Source organism: Oncorhynchus mykiss, chromosome 13, assembly GCF_013265735.2.
Source record: "Oncorhynchus mykiss isolate Arlee chromosome 13, USDA_OmykA_1.1, whole genome shotgun sequence".
NCBI classification, from domain to species: domain Eukaryota; kingdom Metazoa; phylum Chordata; class Actinopteri; order Salmoniformes; family Salmonidae; genus Oncorhynchus; species Oncorhynchus mykiss.
This window is the reverse complement of record NC_048577.1, coordinates 68,059,418-68,082,826: the sequence shown is the minus strand read 5'-3', so window position 1 is coordinate 68,082,826 and position 23,409 is coordinate 68,059,418. Positions and strand designations below refer to the sequence as shown.

At 47.6% G+C, this 23,409-nt stretch overlaps 2 protein-coding genes and 1 long non-coding RNA gene across 3 annotated transcripts in view; 1 reads left to right on the top strand and 2 right to left on the bottom strand.

The window, feature by feature from the left end:
* The window catches only part of LOC110485296 (NLR family CARD domain-containing protein 3-like), a 373,592-nt gene that overhangs the window by 193,733 nt on the left and 156,450 nt on the right, over positions 1-23,409 (bottom strand). The gene's annotated exons all lie outside the window — the stretch shown is intronic.
* LOC118938477 lies at positions 1,000-2,608 on the top strand. The gene is made up of 2 exons (XR_005035744.1): positions 1,000-1,536; positions 1,624-2,608. It is a non-coding gene; the product is annotated as an uncharacterized LOC118938477 (long non-coding RNA).
* LOC118936532 (nuclear distribution protein nudE-like 1-B) lies at positions 2,813-22,316 on the bottom strand. Its single transcript, XM_036942504.1, has 9 exons — positions 22,163-22,316; positions 16,230-16,326; positions 10,344-10,497; positions 8,172-8,320; positions 7,195-7,331; positions 5,430-5,603; positions 5,013-5,110; positions 4,596-4,762; positions 2,813-4,340 (listed from the first exon to the last, which is right to left on the bottom strand). Exons 2-9 carry the CDS (start codon positions 16,313-16,315, stop codon positions 4,250-4,252), a joined length of 1,056 nt encoding a protein of 351 aa, XP_036798399.1. The 5' UTR covers positions 16,316-16,326; positions 22,163-22,316; the 3' UTR covers positions 2,813-4,249.

Below are 23,409 nucleotides of genomic sequence, written 5' to 3'. Positions count from 1 at the left end.
GGTCGGCAGTGAGGTGCACAGCTGCAGCTTTCTGTCCTTCATTACTGGGAAACGCCTAGATTCTACATCCATCTCATTCGATCAGAACAGGATGGGCCATTAAAAAAGATATAGCTGTTTTGCTGCACACCACACATTCCTTTTCTTCCCATAGGATGTGGATCATTATCAGGTTCATTGATTTATGAGCTTCTGTAAAAAAAATAAAAAAAAATAACACCATGGTTGCAATAACACTTTAAACAAGTAGTTTGTAAATGTGTTTGTTTAGGGTCAACACTGGTAAGTTAACCAACCTTATGTAAATTAGACTGAGTCCCCGAGGAGGTTGTTCTGAATAACTGGTCGGGTCATAGCATTTTCCAATCAGCTTCAGGCAACTTTGACGTAAGGCTTGATCACACCTGTAGTGACTCCTTCTATCCGTCACGGCCATTGGTTGTTGATCACTTGTTCACTAGATCATGGATATGCATAGCCATCTCGTGACAACTCTGATAGTGTTTTTTCCTCAAATTTTCCTAATTATATCCGTACACTTAACCTAAGCAATACGAAACAAATATTGGATCAAATAAACCTCATGTAGCAAATTATCAATTCAAATTTGTTTACCAAATTCGACACTTATTGACCTTTATACAAAGGTTTTATACAAAATCACTTAGTTAGCGAAACGCAACAGCGCCACCTGCTGGAGAAGACATTTGTCTGTTATCCCTCTCGCTTCCTCTGGTTATGCATCAATCTTTTAACTGCGTCTCTCATCGGCTTGTAACCCCCCCCCACCCCCAGTAATTTCACCGAAGACGGTACAGATTTTAACATGACAGCAAGAGGAGCCTACAGCAACCAGAGAGAGAGCGAGACTGAACATAAACACAGAATGCCAATTGCCTGTTTACAATAACATTTTATTTGATAACTGCGACAACCGTATTCTGGACATTCCCCTTTATATATTTTTGGGTTGCAATTGTCCCCGTGTGTTAGGCGGATCTGTACAGTATGTGTGTTGGGGGTGTGTCCATCTGGAAAGTGACAGCGTCGTGTGTTTGTAGCCAATCACAGCGGGAGGCTAACTCCTATAATATGGGTCTTCTATCCTCTCAAACCAACACGTCAGGAAAGCATTACCTTTAGGTTCACTTTCTCATGAGATTTATAAAGCTGCATCATGACTGATGGACAAACAGAGTTTCAGCACTTATTTTACAATATCTTTATTTCATTTTATCGAACAGACTGGACAACTAATTGTACATCGTGATATGTGATCTTGGACGGATGTACAATAGTAAAACTCAGGTTCTTCATTTTAAACATGCCATATAGACATCTGAAATAAATAGAACTGTAATAATGCCAGACGTTGGTATGTACCAATGTGTTGTTAGGCAGAGTTACAATGCTTAGTTCCAGACCTGTATATATGGGGACAGAGCAACAGGCTGATGTAGAACTCAGAGTGACATGGTGGGTGACATCATAGACCATGGGAGTCAGCAAGCACTCCAAATGATAGTTCTAGAATAGGTGGAATAGTTGGGAACAGAGCAACAGGTGGGTGACATCATAGACCATGGGAGTCAGCAAGCACTCCAAATGATAGTTCTAGAATAGGTGGAATAGTTTTAGGACCAGTTTCCCCAGACACAGATTAAGCCTAGTGCTGGATTCTAAATCATGCTGAATGGAGAATCTCCATGGAGTCCAAGACTAGGCGTAAAAGATGCACTGTGCAGATATCGCACCGCCATTTCCTGGTTGCTTGAATTCGAATTTCAACTTGTGAGAAAGCAAGCATGTATAGTGTAGAGAATCATTGTAGCATCTAAACTGCTGTGAAATATATTGTCCAATAACCAAAAACATTGTATTTTCAGCTGATTTGAAGCTGGTGTACAAAACCCAAAGTAAAAGACCCCAAAAAACAAAACTATAAAACAGGAAGCATAGAAAAATAACAGATCTACCACCTTCTTAGACTTGCTTTCAATGAAAATAACAGATCTATAACATATCTATGTGAATTTGGTCAGGTCACCCAAAAAGCTACACATTGCAGCTCTAATCTGTGTCTGGGAAACTGGCCTTAAGGCTTTTCATTTAAGGCTGTGATAGGAGAGGGGCACTATTAACCCCAGATGAAGATAGACAGGCTGTGAGGAGAGGGGCACTATTAACCCCAGATGAAGATAGACAGGCTGTGAGGAGAGGGGCACTATTAACCCCCAGATGAAGATAGACAGTCAGAATGGGGGATGGAAGATACACCACAAATGAATATCAACGACAGAAACCAGGAAGAGGCATGTCATTCTGAGATGAGGTTCTCTATTACAAACGTTTCATCGACAGGACAGGAGCCAACGTGACAAAATGGCCACCAATAGCGATTTGCATATTAGTCAAAGACGAGCATTTTTAGCCTGATTAAAACTAGACTGAGCACTCCCCTCATGGTGAACACAGCATTCAGTCTGGTTTAACCAGGCTAGGATATAGTCTAGAAAAAGGGATAAGCGTGACCCACTGTTAGATAGCTCTAGGGTGAGGTTTCCCCTAGGTACAGATCTAGGATCAGCTTCCCCTCCCCAATCCTAACCTTAACCATTAGTGGGGTAAATGGAAAAACTGACCCAGGGTCAGCATCTAAGGCAACTTCACCCCTATACCCGTTAGATGGTTGGACTGCAGGGTTATTGTTGCTGGATATTCTGTTCTGCAGGTTATGGTAGACAGGATGTTAGCTGGATAAGATTTAACCACCAACAGGTGCACAGTACAGTATATATATATATATATATATATATATATATATATATATATCTCTCAATGTGAATAAGTAAGTTTTGTCTGACGCACTGCAGTGCTCAGGGTTGACTTGTTTGTTTCTATAAAGCAACAGTTTTGTCTGATACTAATTACGCATCAGAATAGGGAAAGGGGATTCAATGAATATAACATGGTACCAACCTCATAAATACACAGCCATCCATCCAAGGCTTATATGAAGTAGTAAGGGCTTAGTCTTCCCCTGAACATCACCGATCATCCATCCAAGGCTTATATAAAGTAGGAGTGCACTAGATAGTGAATAGGGTGCCATTAGGACGGTACAGTCTGTGGTGAAGCAGACCTAACTTCATTAATGAAGAGGACAGCAGCTGATGTTTCCAGGCTATTTAACATGGAGGTCCCTCCCTCCCTCTCAGACTACAGATGGTCCACCAGCTGACCGGTCTGTTCTGTCTGGCCAGCCCACACCCAGGACAATAGGGACTTGGGGGGTGCATCTCAATAGTATAAAGTGGTTTCCTCGTCTTCTCTTCTTTCCCTCCTCTGCACTGATGGGAAGGAAATTACAGGTAAAAGCTCATTTCTGGTAGAGATAGATCATCCATGTGGCTTTTACCAGTCCTGTTTTATCCTGTTTTATTCTCTCCAAGACTAACTGGGCTACTAAGAGGAAGGAGATGAGGAGATGAGGCTATTATAACTGGACTATTGAGATGCAGCCCAATAAGAGAACATGGTTCTGATCACAGCCTGAACACAGTAAACATTAATTCAGTCATTCTTCGGTACATGGAGGTTAAGGGTCATCCACTCCATCTGACCCCATAACATAAAACACAAACAAACAGGAAATATTGCATCTTAAAGCATACATACAGTAATGATGAAATCATCTCACTTTGCAAAAAGTCCCCTTTCATTTTTTTAAATACAACATTGTAAATATAAATTATTTGTAATTGTGCAATTCAATCAGAGAAGTAAATAAAAGGTTACGAGGAAGGAAGCTGCAGTCCGTTGGGGACCTTTGTCAGGTACAGTTGCTGTTATATAGCTGTTATAGAGTGAAACTGATCAAACTGACGGAGCCAAAATGGAGACACTCCAGAGCACAGAGGTCACCAACACATCGTCCACACGAGCAAAGAACAGCTCAGGCAGAGGCATGTGCCTGTATGTTAAATACACACAAACACACCCAGCATCCAACCCCACCCACTCATAGGTGAGTGAGGCCCTTTTCAATCATTCAGTCAAGTGTCTCTCCTACACACACACACACACACACACATACACACACACAGTAACGGTTCTTCAAGGGTTCTCTCCTCAGTGTTCTGCAGGGCGTACAGGAGTTGTACAGATTTTGTGTGGGGGGGTGGGGTTTGGGGTGAAGGATGAGGATAACCTTGTTCTGCGGGGAGCTTGTACAGAGGTGGGGGCCATGCTAAACGGTGAGAGGCAGCATGCCAGGAGAGGAGACAGTCCGGGGCGACGCCAGGGCACTCAGGGTGCTGGGGTCCAGTCCATTCACAGCCCTGTGGGGGACAACACCAGACAGAGAGAAAGCAAGAAGACAGAAGTTAGATCATCCACAATATGAAATAGAAAGCTGTTTGTCTCTACATACTCTGGTTACACCAACTCTGATTCAAAATGGGACAGAGTTCATTCAGCCTGTCTCTTCTTCTACGGTCTCGGAGTGAGTCACACCAACACCGCAGACAGGAAGTCAAGCAGAGAGATAGATGGACCAGTAGGAACACTCCTGCGAGAGAGACAGAACCACTCACGTTTTGTCGTAGTAGGTGGTGTGTAGTGAGTGGGAGAACTTGGTGGCGTTGCTGTTGACGAGGTTTCCGTTCCCAGTGATCATGTTGGTGGACGACGTGGAGTAGGTTTTCCTCACCGCCTGGTCCTTGGCAAAGTTCCTACATGCAGCTAGCTTGGACTCCAGCGCCTAAGGACAGACACGGCCGACATTAAGACTACTCACAAGCTGTGGATTCTGTTGTAACCTTTAACCTTTAATTCAGGTCACAGACACCATTCCAATATACTCTGCTGTCAAGAGAGGAGAGGAGAGGAGACAGAAGCCAAACTGTTGGGTTCATTCATTCCGTAATGTTTTGTCGTCAACATCAGCTTCAGAGGATGGATACATGGAAATGGAAAACATTGCTACAAGAAGTCTGAAGTCTGATATTTACCCCCACTTTTCTAAGAAGGTCCCCAACGATATTAAGAGCAGAGATTCTTGCTGATGGGGTCAGAGGTGAGCCGCCAGGCCCACAGCCATTTGTTAACACTGTAGAGGAGAGGAGAGGAGAGGAAGAGGGAGAGGGAGAGGGAGAGGAGAGTGTTTAGCACATGACAGATATCTAGAAACTGTTTGACATTGGAGGTACAGCTCCAAAAGTGAAGGAACTAAATAACAGACCTGGGTTCAAATAGTATTTATATACTTTCAGAACACTGAGCATTTCATTGAGACTGCCTGGAGGGACTGTTGAGACTCTCCCATGGATTCCATTAGACCCAGCCAGCTCAATAAAGCACAAAGTAGTTGACAGAAATGGAACACTATTTCCACCCAGGTCTGTTAGAAGACACGGCTGTGGACCTACCTGATGATTTAGGGTTGATGAACGGGTGTTCCATGCCCTTCCCTACAGGGGTGACAGGCAGGGACAGGGAGGCCTGGACAGCAGAGTCCATCTTGTCCATGTCCAGGGTAGGAGAGCTGGGGGCTGACATTCTGTCTGCAGTCCTCTCCCTCACCACCATCTCCTGTCTCAGGTCTGGGGGGGGGGGGGGGGCAGATAGACAGACATGAGAGAGTTAGGGGGACAGGGTGTCAGGGGGGACAGGGAGTATGGGGAGTCAAGGGGACAGGGGGGACAGGGAGACAGGGGGGACAGGGAGACAGGGGGGACAGGGAGTCAGGGGGAACAGAGAGTCAGGGGGAACAGAGAGTCAGGGGGAACAGAGAGTCAGGGGGAACAGAGAGTCAGGGGGAACAGAGAGTCAGGGGGGACAGAGAGTCAGGGGGGACAGAGAGTCAGGGGGGACAGAGAGTCAGGGGGGACAGAGAGTCAGGGGGGACAGAGAGTCAGGGGGGACAGAGAGTCAGGGGGAACAGAGAGTCAGGGGGAACAGAGAGTCAGGGGGAACAGAGAGTCAGGGGGAACAGAGAGTCAGGGGGAACAGAGAGTCAGGGGGAACAGAGAGTCAGGGGGAACAGAGAGTCAGGGGGAACAGAGAGTCAGGGGGAACAGAGAGTCAGGGGGAACAGAGAGTCAGGGGGAACAGAGAGTCAGGGGGAACAGAGAGTCAGGGGGAACAGAGAGTCAGGGGGAACAGAGAGTCAGGGGGAACAGAGAGTCAGGGGGAACAGAGAGTCAGGGGGAACAGAGAGTCAGGGGGAACAGAGAGTCAGGGGGAACAGAGAGTCAGGGGGAACAGAGAGTCAGGGGGAACAGAGAGTCAGGGGGAACAGAGAGTCAGGGGGAACAGAGAGTCAGGGGGAACAGAGAGTCAGGGGGAACAGAGAGTCAGGGGGAACAGAGAGTCAGGGGGAACAGAGAGTCAGGGGGAACAGAGAGTCAGGGGGGACAGAGAGTCAGGGGGGACAGAGAGTCAGGGGGGACAGAGAGTCAGGGGGGACAGAGAGTCAGGGGGGACAGAGAGTCAGGGGGGACAGAGAGTCAGGGGGGACAGAGAGTCGGGGGGACAGAGAGTCGGGGGGACAGAGAGTCAGGGGGGACAGAGAGTCAGGGGGGACAGAGAGTCAGGGGGGACAGAGAGTCAGGGGGGACAGAGAGTCAGGGGGGACAGAGAGTCAGGGGGGACAGAGAGTCAGGGGGAACAGAGAGTCAGGGGGGACAGAGAGTCAGGGGGGACAGAGAGTCAGGGGGGACAGAGAGTCAGGGGGGACAGAGAGTCAGGGGGGACAGAGAGTCAGGGGGGACAGAGAGTCAGGGGGGACAGAGAGTCAGGGGGACAGAGAGTCAGGGGGAACAGAGAGTCAGGGGGAACAGAGAGTCAGGGGGAACAGAGAGTCAGGGGGAACAGAGAGTCAGGGGGAACAGAGAGTCAGGGGGAACAGAGAGTCAGGGGGACAGAGAGTCAGGGGGACAGAGAGTCAGGGGGACAGAGAGTCAGGGGGACAGAGAGTCAGGGGGACAGAGAGTCAGGGGGACAGAGAGTCAGGGGGACAGAGAGTCAGGGGGACAGAGAGTCAGGGGGACAGAGAGTCAGGGGGACATCCCCGTCCAAACCACTGTACTGAGACCAGTAGACTCCTTCTCATCCCCTGACTTAATACAGCAGTATTAGACATAACAGAAAGGAGAGGTCTGAGACAGAGGTAGGTGTTTCATGTCTTCATACCTCTGGCTTCATCCTTTAGTCGCTGTACTGAGACCAGTAGAGACTCCTTCTCATCCAGCTCACTCTCCAGGAAGGCATTCCTCTCTATGGCCTGGTTCAGACGACCCTCAAAGTCCTCCAGAGATACGATGGTCGCCCTGAGGGAGGGAGGGAGGGAGGAGAGGAGTTGGGATGGACAACGGTTAGTAGCAGAAGCAGGTGAAGAATGTACCGTATCTGTGTGGGTTGGATAACTGGGTTAACACTGAGTGGAGTAACACTCAACACAAGCATTTCACTACGCCCACAATGACATCAGCTAAATGTGTGTGTGTGACCAATGACATCAGCTAAATGTGTGTATGTGACCAATGACATCAGCTAAATGTGTGTATGTGACCAATGACATCAGCTAAATGTGTGTATGTGACCAATGACATCAGCTAAATGTGTGTATGTGACCAATGACATCAGCTAAATGTGTGTATGTGACCAATGACATCAGCTAAATGTGTGTGTGTGACCAATGACATCAGCTAAATGTGTGTATGTGACCAATGACATCAGCTAAATGTGTGTATGTGACCAATGACATCAGCTAAATGTGTGTATGTGACCAATGACATCAGCTAAATGTGTGTGTGTGACCAATGACATCAGCTAAATGTGTGTGTGTGACCAATGACATCAGCTAAATGTGTGCGTGTGACCAATGACATCAGCTAAATGTGTGCGTGTGACCAATGACATCAGCTAAATGTGTGTATGTGACCAATGACATCAGCTAAATGTGTGTATGTGACCAATGACATCAGCTAAATGTGTGTATGTGACCAATGACATCAGCTAAATGTGTGTATGTGACCAATACGTTTGATGCTGAGGCACAGCTACCAGCCAGCATCCACTTAGCCTACAACAGAGGCCTGAACTCAAGTAAAACATTTGAACGGCTGTGTTAGTAACGTCAGTTTAGTTCTACTGTGGTATATAGTGACCTCTTGGCTCTCTCCAGGTCATCGTTGGCCTGCTCCAGTTCTCTGACGTATTTATGAAGCTGTTCCTTGATTCCTCTGGTCTGTCCCAGGTCATCCTCTAACATGGAGACCTGCTTATAGCTCTGAGAATACTGCTGCTCCAACTTCTCCTACAGGGAGAGAGAGAGAGAACAACATTCAGACAACATGGAGACCTGCTTATAGCTCTGAGAATACTGCTGCTCCAACTTCTCCTACAGGGAGAGAGAGAACATTCAGACAACATATAGACCTGCTTATAGCTCTGAGAATACTGCTGCTCCAACTTCTCCTACAGGGAGAGAGAGAGAACAACATTCAGACAACATATAGACCTGCTTATAGCTCTGAGAATACTGCTGCTCCAACTTCTCCTACAGGGAGAGAGAGAGATAACAACATTCAGACAACATATAGACCTGCTTATAGCTCTGAGAATACTGCTGCTCCAACTTCTCCTACAGGGAGAGAGAGAGAACAACATTCAGACAACATATAGACCTGCTTATAGCTCTGAGAATACTGCTGCTCCAACTTCTCCTACAGGGAGAGAGAGAACAACATTCAGACAACATATAGACCTGCTTATAGCTCTGAGCTAGCACTAGTGATCTAACCAGTGATATACCTGGCTAGCACTAGTGATCTAACCAGTGATATACCCGAGCTAGCACTAGTGATCTAAACAGTGACATACCTGGCTAGCACTAGTGATCTAACCAGTGATATACCTGGCTAGCACTAGTGATCTAACCAGTGATATACCTGGCTAGCACTAGTGATCTAACCAGTGATATACCCGAGCTAGCACTAGTGATCTAAACAGTGACATACCTGGCTAGCACTAGTGATCTAACCAGTGATATACCTGGCTAGCACTAGTGATCTAACCAGTGATATACCTGGCTAGCACTAGTGATCTAACCAGTGATATACCTGGCTAGAATTAGCAGTGTGGGTTAAACATTCCTCTAGTTGTCTATTTTCTCCTATTGATCCTGCTGCCATCCTATTACAGTACACTGCTGGACTGCCGGGGCCCAGAGCATGGAACTGCTGGACAGCCTGCCAACACATGCAGCTCTCTCTCTCTGGCAGGCAGCAGGGGCATCCAGGAGTGTGGCTTTACTCTGACATCCAGATGTAGTTGTTGATCCCCGTTTCAGTCCCTGGTGAATGGGTGACGTTAACGGATGTTCCGGGAACCGTAATCCAGCGTTTGCCGAACCGATTCCTCAGGAAGAGCGTTTGCCGAACCGATTCCTCAGGAAGAGCGTTTGCCGAACCGATTCCTCAGGAAGAGCGTTTGCCGAACCGATTCCTCAGGAAGAGCGTTTGCCGAACCGATTCCTCAGGAAGAGCGTTTGCCGAACCGATTCCTCAGGAAGAGCGTTTGCCGAACCGATTCCTCAGGAAGAGCGTTTGCCGAACCGATTCCTCAGGAAGAGCGTTTGCCGAACCGATTCCTCAGGAAGAGCGTTTGCCGAACCGATTCCTCAGGAAGAGCGTTTGCCGAACCGATTCCTCAGGAAGAGCGTTTGCCGAACCGATTCCTCAGGGACAGCGTTTGCCGAACCGATTCCTCAGGGACAGCGTTTGCCGAACCGAATCCTCAGGAACAGCGTTTGCCGAACAGAATCCTCAGGAACAGTGTTTGCCGAGCCGAATCCTCAGGAACAGTGTTTGCCAAAAAGAATCCTCAGGAACAGTGTTTGCCAAAAAGAATCCTCAGGAACAGTGTTTGCCAAAAAGAATCCTCAGGAACAGTGTTTGCCAAAAAGAATCCTCAGGAACAGTGTTTGCCAAAAAGAATCCTCAGGAACAGTGTTTGCCAAAAAGAATCCTCAGGAACAGTGTTTGCCAAAAAGAATCCTCAGGAACAGTGTTTGCCAAAAAGAATCCTCAGGAACAGTGTTTGCCGAACCGAATCCTCAGGAACAGTGTTTGCCGAACCGAATCCTCAGGAACAGTGTTTGCCGAAAAGATTCCTCAGGAACAGTGTTTGCCGAACCAAATCCCCAACCCTTCCACATATTTGTTAAATTCCAACACCAAGAGGTACATTTACCTTGAGGTTATCCAGCTCGCACTTCATTGTTTGGTTCTAACCCCTCTGTGTGTGTGTGTGTGTGTCTCCGTTCCTACGTATGTTACCTTGAGGTTGTCCAACTCGCTCTTCAGTCTTTGGTTCTCTGTGTGCAGGTCTCTGAGGCGATGTTCAGCCTGTCCTAGCTGGGCCTCTAACTCTGCCTCCAGCTCTCTGCTCCCTTCCTGAAACTCCAGCAGCTCCTCCTGGGCCTCATGGTAACTGAGGAGAGAACGGACTGTTACACACAGTCACACACACACACTACCACACGGTCTCTCCAGCAGCTCCTCCTGGGCCTCATGGTAACTGAGGAAGACACGGGAGAGAACGAACTGTTACACACAGTCACACGGTCTCTCCTAATGATCAGTTGTGGTAGTAATGAGTGGTAGTCACATCCCCTGGACAGTCAGACCTAGAACTATCCTGTGTGGTCAGTGGAACATGTCTGAACACATCCGGTCTCTTAACTCATAATATTCTGTCTCCAGACCCCTTGACCCCTCACCCCTCTCAGAACACACGGAACAGCAGCAGGCCTATAGGAGCCATCTGTATCCTCTAATGACAAACCCCTGTCTCTGTCATTAAGCTCTATCAGACCTGAGGTACTGTCTCTGTCATAAAGCTCTATCAGACCTGCTGAGGTACTGTCTCTGTCATTAAGCTCTATCAGACCTGCTGAGGTACTGTGTCTGTCATAAAGCTCTATCAGACCTGCTGAGGTACTGTCTCTGTCATAAAGCTCTATCAGACCTGCTGAGGTACTGTGTCTGTCATAAAGCTCTATCAGACCTGCTGAGGTACTGTGTCTGTCATAAAGCTCTATCAGACCTGCTGAGGTACGGCCTCTGTCATTAAGCTCTATCAGACCTGCTAAGGTACTGTCTCTGTCATTAAGCTATATCAGACCTCAGTCCAGTCTGTATTCAGTCTATATTCAGACTCACTGGACTGTGTTCAGACTTGCTGACCCACACAGTATGTGCTAGATACAACCTAGTAATACAGTCCAGTAATATCTACAGATGGGCCTGGCTGAAAGGGCTGGACTCCTGGATTGTAGCATACCACTTTCTCTTGTCTTATGTGGCTGTATATCAGTCTATCATCTGTCTGTCCATAGACATAAAACACCTAGAACTTACCATCTGTCTGGTCATAGATGTAATGCAACTAGAATGGTCCTGCCTGGCTCCTGACTCATCTGTCATGACAAAGGCCAATGCCATGCTAGAGCTGAATGAATGCAGACTTTCCATGCCATTCATTCAGTCAGGTGGCTCCACTGAATTGAATTAGAATGGTTGGTTAAAGTGTGAGAACCTAGGGCATGGTATACTAACCTGGTAGCCAGATATGTTAGCCTGGACCACGATCTGTTTGTGATGTAAAATAATACCATGCCATTTAGCAGACACTTGTCTTAAAGTGACTGAGTCATGTGTGCATATATTGTACACATGGGTGGTCCCAGGAATCAAACCCACTACCGTGGCATGACAAGTGCCATGCTCTACCAACTGAGCTACAAAGGACCACTGTTTGGCATGACAAGGAGTTGAGATGATCGCACAAACAGATCTGGGACCAGGCTACAGATACATAGTTCCACTGACCTGGGATGACCCTTGAACAGAAAAGGTCTGAGTGACACACACACGTTAACAGGATTCGACAGCTCTGGGGTCAGTTAACCGGCAGCCACTGCTCCATCCTTGGCCTCACTGGGTTTCCCTGCTCATTACACACATAGTTATTGTACCAGAAGCACACACAGTTACCGCACACAGTTACCACACACAGTTACCACACACAGTTACCGCACCAAAAACACACATAGTTACTGTACCAGAAGCACACACAGTTACCACACACAGTTACCACACCAAAAACACACAGTTATCGTACCAGAACCACACACAGTTACCACACCAAAAACACACAGTTATCGTACCAGAACCACACACAGTTACCGCACACAGTTACCACACACAGTTACCACACACAGTTACCACACCAAAAACACACATAGTTACTGTACCAGAAGCACACACAGTTACCACACACAGTTACCACACCAAAAACACACAGTTATCGTACCAGAACCACACACAGTTACCGCACACAGTTACCACACACAGTTACCACACCAAAAACACACATAGTTACTGTACCAGAAGCACACACAGTTACCACACACAGTTACCACACCAAAAACACACAGTTATCGTACCAGAACCACACACAGTTACCACACCAAAAACACACAGTTATCGTACCAGAACCACACACAGTTACCACACCAAAAACACACATAGTTACAGTACCAGAAGCACACATGGCCAGATGGGCCACAGAACAGCCCTGTTCAACTATGTCTCTGACTGGAATGACTTCGGTCACCTTCCCTCTGGCTCTGACAACATCACTGTTTTCAGACAATATGACCAAAATACCACGATGTACAAACAAGTAATTATATTTATAATGGATCCTCATTGGTTCCTGCCAAGGCAGCATCTACTCTTCCTGGGGTTTATAATGGATCCTCATTGGTTCCTGCCAAGGCAGCAGCTACTCTTCCTGGGGTTTATAATGGATCCCCATTAGTTCCTGTCAAGGCAGCAGCTACTCTTCCTGGGGTTTATTATGGATCCTCATTAGTTCCTGCCAAGGCAGCAGCTACTCTTCCTGGTGTTTATTATGGATCCTCATTAGTTCCTGTCAAGACAGCAGCTACTCTTCCTGGGGTTTATTATGGATCCTCATTAGTTCCTGCCAAGACAGCAGCTACTCTTCCTGGGGTTTATTATGGATCCCCATTAGTTCCTGCCAAGGCAGCATCTACTCTTCCTGGGGTTTATAATGGATCCTCATTGGTTCCTGCCAAGGCAGCAGCTACTCTTCCTGGGGTTTATTATGGATCCCCATTAGTTCCTGTCAAGGCAGCAGCTACTCTTCCTGGGGTTTATTATGGATCCTCATTAGTTCCTGCCAAGGCAGCAGCTACTCTTCCTGGTGTTTATTATGGATCCTCATTAGTTCCTGTCAAGACAGCAGCTACTCTTCCTGGGGTTTATTATGGATCCTCATTAGTTCCTGCCAAGACAGCAGCTACTCTTCCTGGGGTTTATTATGGATCCCCATTAGTTCCTGCCAAGGCAGCAGCTACTCTTCCTGGGGTTTATTATGGATCCCCATTAATTCCTACCAAGGCAGCAGCTACTCTTCCTGGGGTTTATTATGGATCCCCATTAGTTCCTGCCAAGGCAGCAGCTACTCTTCCTGGGGTTTATTATGGATCCCCATTAGTTCCTGCCAAGGCAGCAGCTACTCTTCCTGGGGTTTATTATGGATCCCCATTAGTTCCTGCCAAGGCAGCAGCTACTCTTCCTGGGGTTTATTATGGATCCCCATTAGTTCCTGCCAAGGCAGCAGCTACTCTTCCTGGGGTTTATTATGGATCCCCATTAGTTCCTGCCAAGGCAGCAGCTACTCTTCCTGGGGTTTATTATGGATCCCCATTAGTTCCTGTCAAGGCAGCAGCTACTCTTCCTGGGGTTTATTATGGATCCCCATTAGTTCCTGCCAAGGCAGCAGCTACTCTTCCTGGGGTTTATTATGGATCCTCATTAGTTCCTGCCAAGACAGCAGCTACTCTTCCTGGGGTTTATTATGGATCCCCATTAGATCCTGCCAAGGCAGCAGCTACTCTTCCTGGGGTTTATTATGGATCCCCATTAGTTCCTGCCAAGGCAGCAGCTACTCTTCCTGGGGTCCAGCAACATTAAGGCAGTTATATACAATAAAAAAACATCACATTACAATACACACCAGATTTCGCAACACATTAAGTGTGTTCACTCAGTTCACTACTCTACAATACAAAATCCATGTGTACATGTGTGTGCATAGCATGCATGTTATGTGTGTGTGTGTTAAATAGGCGTAAGTTAGAATATAAAATGATTTGTGTGTGTATGTTATAGTGTGTGTGTGTGTGTGTGTGTATGTGTGCATGTTATTGTGTGTGTGTGCATGTTATTGTGTGTGTGCATGTGTGTGTGTGTGTGTTATTGTGTGTGTGTGTGAGTGTGTGTAGCGTAGCGGTGCCATCTGGAACGTCCTCATGAACACACACTAGGCCAATACTCTAGAATGTGTTGTGTCAACACTGACAGGGTCAGGCTCTACAGAGCCTGGGAAAACAACCACGTGAACATGTGCAGGACTGTAGACCTATATCATGTTGATCTAGTAACAGAGTTAATACTGTAGGACTATATCATGGTGATCTAGTAACAGAGTTAATACTGTAGGACTATATCATGTTGATCTAGTAACAGGCTGTGTGTGTTCTAGAACACCCTGCTGGATATAGGCTGTGTGTGTGTTCTAGAACACCCCGCTGGATATAGGCTGCGTGTGTGTTCTAGAACACCCCGCTGGATATAGGCTGCGTGTGTGTTCTAGAACACCCCGCTGGATATAGGCTGCGTGTGTGTTCTAGAACACCCCGCTGGATATAGGCTGCGTGTGTGTTCTAGAACACCCCGCTGGATATAGGCTGCGTGTGTGTTCTAGAACACCCCGCTGGATATAGGCTGCGTGTGTGTTCTAGAACACCCCGCTGGATATAGGCTGCGTGTGTGTTCTAGAACACCCCGCTGGATATAGGCTGCGTGTGTGTTCTAGAACACCCCGCTGGATATAGGCTGCGTGTGTGTTCTAGAACACCCCGCTGGATATAGGCTGCGTGTGTGTTCTAGAACACCCCGCTGGATATAGGCTGTGTGTGTTCTAGAACACCCCGCTGGATATAGGCTGTGTGTGTTCTAGAACACCCCGCTGGATATAGGCTGTGTGTGTTCTAGAACACCCCGCTGGATATAGGCTGTGTGTGTTCTAGAACACCCCGCTGGATATAGGCTGTGTGTGTTCTAGAACACCCCGCTGGATATAGGCTGTGTGTGTTCTAGAACACCCCGCTGGATATAGGCTGTGTGTGTTCTAGAACACCCCGCTGGATATAGGCTGTGTGTGTTCTAGAACACCCCGCTGGATATAGGCTGTGTGTGTTCTAGAACACCCCGCTGGATATAGGCTGTGTGTGTTCTAGAACACCCCGCTGGATATAGGCTGTGTGTGTTCTAGAACACCCCGCTGGATATAGGCTGTGTGTGTTCTAGAACACCCCGCTGGATATAGGCTGTGTGTGTTCTAGAACACCCCGCTGGATATAGGCTGTGTGTGTTCTAGAACACCCCGCTGGATATAGGCTGTATGTGTTCTAGAACACCCCGCTGGATATAGGCTGTATGTGTTCTAGAACACCCCGGTGGATATAGGATATCTGTAAAAGTGTCATATTCAATAGAAACCAAAAGGAAGAAAAGGGGCTGAAACAGGGAGGTCGGTTACTACCTGAACCAGCACAATAAGAAATGCTAATGTTCCCTGCAAAATGTTTTCCATTACAACACGTTTTGCTACGGTGTGCACTAATGAGGACTACCCAGCACTAAGAACAACTAGACCTAAACTAACTCGGGCCTAATCTAGGCCAATGAATCCATTGCTCCCTGTGTCGATGGTAACGTTAACAAAGGCCTATAGAGGAACAGGTCACGTGTCAGACGATCACATGACTGTTATGACATAACCTTGTTGTTCATCTTCCAGCGTTATGAGCAAACATAAAAGCCTTGCTTTATGTAACAGAGCCGAGAGCAAGCCATGTGCTGTTCTGGTCATGTATAATTATATTACTGAGAAGACTAGCTTGAGTTTCAATTTGGAACGTGTAGGTAGAGGAGAGTAGTTCAACCGATACAATGACAAACTGCTGAGTCTAATCCTCTGAAACTCAATGTTTAACCATGTAGAAATCAATCAGTGATTTTGTTAAATGAGCTATGAGTAGCCTAGATCAGCTGACATGAACATACCTGTTCTTATACTTGAGGGATAAGGTCTTCCAGTAGTCAATCTCCTGGTCTTTTGAAGTGAATGTTGGTATCATGTCTGTGTCCATGGCAGAACAACCTGAAGAGGAGAACAACATGATCACCTGAAGCTAGTTCAAGACAGACGTATCCTGAAAGGAGGTCGAAACATTTGAATGGCAGAAAACCAAAACATTGGGTTTATTCTTACCCAAGAAAAGTAGCAGACTAATTCATTGCAAAAAAAAAGTCTGTCTGGAGTTAGGTGGCCTGGTTGGAGTCTGGCTGTCTGTCAGGAGGCCTGGCTGTCTGTCAGGAGGCCTGGCTGTCTGTCAGGAGGCCTGGCTGTCTGTCAGGAGGCCTGGCTGGCTGTCTGTCAGGAGGCCTGGCTGGCTGTCTGTCAGGAGGCCTGGCTGGCTGTCTGTCAGGAGGCCTGGCTGGCTGTCTGTCAGGAGCATGGCTGGCTGTCTGTCAGGAGCATGGCTGGCTGTCTGTCAGGAGCATGGCTGGCTGTCTGTCAGGAGCATGGCTGGCTGTCTGTCAGGAGCATGGCTGGCTGTCTGTCAGGAGCATGGCTGGCTGTCTGTCAGGAGCATGGCTGGCTGTCTGTCAGGAGCATGGCTGGCTGTCTGTCAGGAGCATGGCTGGCTGTCTGTCAGGAGCATGGCTGGCTGTCTGTCAGGAGCATGGCTGGCTGTCTGTCAGGAGGCCTGGCTGTCTGTCAGGAGGCCTGGCTGTCTGTCAGGAGGCCTGGCTGTCTGTCAGGAGCATGGCTGTCTGTCAGGAGCATGGCTGGCTGTCTGTCAGGAGCATGGCTGGCTGTCTGTCAGGAGCATGGCTGGCTGTCTGTCAGGAGCATGGCTGGCTGTCTGTCAGGAGCATGGCTGGCTGTCTGTCAGGAGCATGGCTGGCTGTCTGTCAGGAGCATGGCTGGCTGTCTGTCAGGAGCATGGCTGGCTGTCTGTCAGGAGCATGGCTGGCTGTCTGTCAGGAGCATGGCTGGCTGTCTGTCAGGAGCATGGCTGGCTGTCTGTCAGGAGCATGGCTGGCTGTCTGTCAGGAGCATGGCTGGCTGTCTGTCAGGAGCATGGCTGGCTGTCTGTCAGGAGCATGGCTGGCTGTCTGTCAGGAGCATGGCTGGCTGTCTGTCAGGAGCATGGCTGGCTGTCTGTCAGGAGCATGGCTGGCTGTCTGTCAGGAGCCCTGGCTGGCTGTCTGTCAGGAGCCCTGGCTGGCTGTCTGTCAGGAGCCCTGGCTGGCTGTCTGTCAGGAGGCCTGGCTGGCTGTCTGTCAGGAGGCCTGGCTGTCTGTCAGGAGGCCTGGCTGTCTGTCAGGACGCCTGGCTGTCTGTCAGGAGGCCTGGCTGTCTGTCAGGAGGCCTGGCTGTCTGTCAGGAGGCCTGGCTGTCTGTCAGGAGGCCTGGCTGTCTGTCAGGAGGCCTGGCTGTCTGTCAGGAGGCCTGGCTGTCTGTCAGGAGGCCTGGCTGTCTGTCAGGAGGCCTGGCTGTCATCACAGTTATTCAAGACCCACTGACTTCAATTCAGCCTCCCTCCACCTCTCTTCTAACAATCAGGGCCTGATACACTGACCCAGCAGCAACACCTGGGTGACAACCAGCCATTTGGTAGACCAACTCCTCGGTGAGGAGATGTAGGATGCCCCCAGCAGGCCCCCAGAACCCCTTCATACAGACCAGGGCCTCCTCATTAAAACATCTAACCCTGTGTGTTTTACATGGGCCACAGCGGACTGGACATGTTCTCAAAAAGCTCCATTCACTTCTATTCACGGCCATTTTGTGCTGAATGCCAATCATAAACACATGGAACAGAAGCAGTGTGGAAATCCTGAGCAGCAGTGTTATGAATGAAGCTGTGGTTGGGCCAAAGCCACTTCAGAGGGAGGATGTCTGCCCTGTGATTAAACCCCCAAGAGTCTGTTTGGTCCAGTGTGTGTGTGTGTGTGCGCTGAGTGAGGTTGAACAGCAGGGAGTCCCCCAGCCCTCCCAGTGGCTCCAGGAATAGGCAAGGCTACTAGTGATCATCTCTGGTTTAGAGGGATCTCCAGCATGCATAGGTCAGTCGCTTCAACCCGTCCCAACACCAGCACTCTAAAGTTACACTGTGCAGAATTCGCTCCTCCACTTCCTGGTTGCTAAAATTCTAATAGTTTGCCTAGTTTCAGTTTATATGACAAGACAAGCAGTCGTTGTGTAGAGAATCATTGTACTGTCTAAACCGCTGTGAAATATATTTTCTGTAAGCAAAAATATTGTATATACGCACACACACGTCTGTTTGAAGCTGGTGTACAAAACCGAAAGTAAAAGACGCATAAACGAAAATACAGAACGGGAAGCATAGAAATGGCACAGATAGAACAGACCCACTGCTTCTTAGACTTGCTTTCAATGGGAATGACAGATCTATAACTCATATTTCTATGTGAATTTGGTCAGATCGCCCCCCCCCAAAAAAAATGTTGTAGCTTTGTGACATATTGTAGCTTTAACAGACGGATGAGTCAGCACAGCGTTCAGCCACCCCAACACCAGGCCAGCACTCTAACAGACAGATGGGTCAGCGGTCTGGTCAGCCACACCAACACCAGGCCAGCCCTCTAACAGACGGATGGGTCAGCCACCCCAACACCAACAGCAGGCCAACACTCTAACAGACAGATGGGTCAGCGGTCTGGTCAGCCACACCAACACCAGGCCAGCCCTCTAACAGACGGATGGGTCAGCCACCCCAACACCAACAGCAGGCCAACACTCTAACAGACAGATGGGTCAGCGGTCTGGTCAGCCACACCAACACCAGGCCAGCCCTCTAACAGACGGATGGGTCAGCCACCCCAACACCAACAGCAGGCCAGCACTCTAACAGACAGATGGGTCAGCGGTCTGGTCAGCCACACCAACAACAGGCCAGCCCTCTAACAGACGGATGGGTCAGCCATCCCAACACCAACAGCAGGCCAGCACTCTAACAGACAGATGGGTCAGCGGTCTGGTCAGCCACACAAACACCAGGCCAGCCCTCTAACAGACGGATGGATGGGTCAGCCACCCCAACACCAACAGCAGGCCAGCCCTCTAACAGACAGATGGGTCAGCGGTCTGGTCAGCCACCCCAACACCAGGCCAGCCCTCTAACAGACGGATGGGTCAGCCACCCCAACACCAACAGCAGGCCAGCACTCTAACAGACGGACCATACTACACTCTCCTAAACAGAATGTCAAATGGCTTTTAATTCAGTTAACAAGGGAGAGTCATCTGTCAGTTAGACAGGTCCCAGGGGTCATGGGGTCAAAGGGAGAATAGCTGTTCTCTCTCACATTACTCTTGGTGTGTGTATGGTATGGTGTGCAGAGCATGCGTGTGTGTTATGCAGCTCGGGAAACTGTGTCGTTACACCACTACTACTGGGACTCACTCAGGAAACTGTGTCGTTACATCACTACTACTGGGACTCACTCAGGAAACTGTCGTTACACCACTACTGGGACTCACTCAGGAAACTGTGTCGTTACACAACTACTACTGGGACTCATTCAGGAAACTGAGGAGGCCTGAGGAAAATGTCAACAACACCAAGGTGAAGACTGAAGCATGGTGATGCAATTTATTAGCACATAACTGGATTGTGTCCTGAAGTCTGGTTTTGATACTGTTAACATAGCCAAGTCTAAGATACTAGCTGAACTAGTATTGGTTTTGATACTGTCAACATAGCCTAGTCTAAGATACTAGCTGAACTAGTATTGGTTTTGATACTGTCAACATAGCCTAGTCTAAGATACTAGCTGAACTAGTATTGGTTTTGATACTGTCAACATAGCCTAGTCTAAGATACTAGCTGAACTAGTATTGGTTTTGATACTGTCAACATAGCCTAGTCTAAGATACTAGCTGAACTAGGCTAATGATAGTATAGCTAACATGATGACCTTAGCTAAACTAGGCTAATGATAGTATAGCTAACATGATGACCTTAGCTGAACTGGGCTAATGATAGAGCATCATGTTAGCTATACGTAGCTGAACTGGGCTAATGATAGATCATCATGTTAGCTATACTTAGCTGAACTGGGCTAATGATAGATCATCATGTTAGCTATACTTAGCTGAACTGGGCTAATGATAGATCATCATGTTAGCTATACTTAGCTGAACTGGGCTAATGATAGATCATCATGTTAGCTATACGTAGCTGAACTGTGCTAATGATAGTATAGCCAACATGATGTAATGTTATTAGGCTACCACGTGAACAACACGTCCACTGAGGTGAAATCTCAGTCGGAGCTATGAGAGAGGAAGGTTTGAAAACACAAGTCTCTCCATTCATCCCTTTATCACAGAGAAGCAAAAGACTGGAATGTGAGACTCAATAACAGACAAGCTGTTGTTTCCATGGTGATAAAAAAATAAGACAAATCTTTAGGTTACACTCAGCTGGCAGTAATGTTTTGTGTTCATTTACAAACAACAAACCAGGATATGAAAGACAATACCAGGTTCACTCACTGACAGTGATTTTCAGCACAGAAGACTCAGCTTGTTGGGTGGCATCCTGGTGTGCAGAACACATGGGCTCATGTCCCAAATGGCAACCTACTCACTATTAAGTGCACTACTTTTGACCAGAGCAGTGAAGCCCTGGTCAAAAGAAGCACACTATATAGGGAATAGGGTACCATTTGGGCCACAGTATGTAGACTCTACTACCAAGCCAACAGCAGAGGAACCATCTGGTTATATTTACCCATGGTTTAGAACAGGGCAGGCTAACTAGCCAAAAGAGGAAGGTAGTGGAGTCTGTGGTTTTCCTGTCCACTCTCCTCTTGGCTTCCTCTTTCCCTCTGATGCAGATGACATCTCTCTGTCTGGCTGTTTACTCAGAGTGAGAGTGGCTGACGCACTACGCGGGCTCACACCAAATTCTCTGTGAGTTACGTTATTTCCAGGAAACTAAAATCCTCCCACTTCCACCAGAGGTCTGGGACAGGCTATTGGAGGGTTCAGGGCTCCGCTGTGTGTAGCAGTGTGTATAGTAGGCAGGCTGTGCAGCAGACCAGACATACTCCCTGTTGTGACATCCAGTCTCAGAGTTACGGTGGTTGTGAGACCCTGGGGAATGCCTTATTTGGTAGAGATCTTAGACCGTTTTTATACTAGCTAACTGCATGTGGCTACCGGCTGGCATCATTACATTGGCTTTCACAGCAGCAGCTTAAGACGCCACAGAACAAAGCTGTAGCTACAATTTAGGTGAAATTCTTACTCTATGTAGAATTAAGACACATCCACCCCTATGATGATAAACAACATTCACATTCCCTGAATATTTGGTGGTAAGAAACATTCTAGGCTAAATGCCACATTATTACATTAGCTAAGATCAACTGTATTTAGTTTACAGTAGTCGGCTGACCATGTACGGTCAGTGACGGACAAGGTGAGGCGGAATAAATAGGACGTGGTATCCACAGGCAACGAGACCGGTAATCACTCAGTCCTAACGTTAATCACCTCTAACTGGTTCCAGGGATGAGACTGGCTGGTAACGTTACTAGTAACCGGCTTTTTTTTGCTTGTCATACGAAACCACCACTGGACAACACAACATGTCAAACACTGTCTGATACTGACTGTTTGTTTCCACACAGCAAAACATGTGTAACTAGTATGCCAGAAAAGGAAACCATTAGCTCGTCAACATCAGTGTCGCTAAATCAAATACACAATTATTAGCTAGCAAGACTAACATGGCACCAAACGGCAAGTTCAACAACCTATTTTCAGCTGTCACTGGTTTGGTGAGCCGCTGGCTGCTCGTCGTTCAAAGCCTGCTCAAGTCGAAAACACAGGTTAACCAGCTAGCTTTTGGTAAAGTAACCAACGTAAATATGTAAATCAATGTCCTAACCTGGGCATGTCCAATCCGTGTGTCTGGCTCCAGATTCAGTTACAGTCGCCACATCTTCTGACCTGGACTGTCTTCATCGAAATGTCTGTCTCTGTTTAGAAAACGCCAACGCGACTCTCGGAAGTAACGTAACTTCCGACGCGGTGGCACGTGATGAAATCATACGTACGTCAAATGTGACGCTCCAGGGTTGGACCTCTGATTTGACCTCTGATTTGCCTCGTCCTGACCACAAGGTGGCGCTATTATGCTGAGAAATTAGTAATGCAGTGCAGTCAGATGATGTGTAGGCAGTCGCCTCCATAGAGACCGCATAGGGTCTATCAAATCCTCATTCACAGGCAGCCTAGAAATGAATTTAATAGCCTAATAGTTGTAGCAATACTGCACTTCCCACAGTAGCCGGTTGCGAGTATTTCGTATTTGAGTGGATTTGGCCAAAATGTTGTATTCAGTGGGCCAGTATTTATTTTATGTTTAGCTTATTGGCTATGCCCTTACAAAAAATGATTGCAGTTTTGAAACTGCAGTAAACGTGTATTTGACTCTGGTATTTTGGACACAGTAATTGCAGAATAACTGCAGTGAGTTATACTGCACTGTAACTAACTGCAGTTGCACTGGAATAATTACTGCAGTAGAAGAACTGTGTTATTTTGTACACAGTATTTGCAGCATACTGCAATTATACTCACTCTAATGGCAGTTATACTGCAATCTTTTTCGTAAGGGTGCGCACCAATATCAAATGAAGTACAAGGCATTTCTATGAAGTCAACCTCAATAACACATAGCTTATCTGTTCTGTGGATCAGACTGCGGGGTTTGGAGAATGGTGGGACATGACTGTCACTGGATTTACATTTTCAGTGTTCTTTCTCAAACATTCCAAATCCTGTTTGTCTGATTTTGTCGCTCAGGGGAAACTGAACGCACCAGAAGAGCAGCGAGTCACACAGGTGTAGCCTATGGGTATAGATGACAGCCCTCCCTGAGACGGAGACACTGCCCTGTACGGGAGGAGTGGCACGTGTTTTGGTTTCACTCAGCCAGTGCAACAGATTTCCAGGCAGATAGGTTCGGGATCGTAGCCTAAAGAAATCAGCTTTATTCTCGCTGTTGGAGCTATAGTCAAATCCCGTGGTGTCGCACACAGCTGTTATTAGGATTTTTGGTGATTCCATGGTGCACCAGCGGTGTGGATAGCACTGCCAGGCAGCGCGTAAAGGCTCCAGGATGACACCATT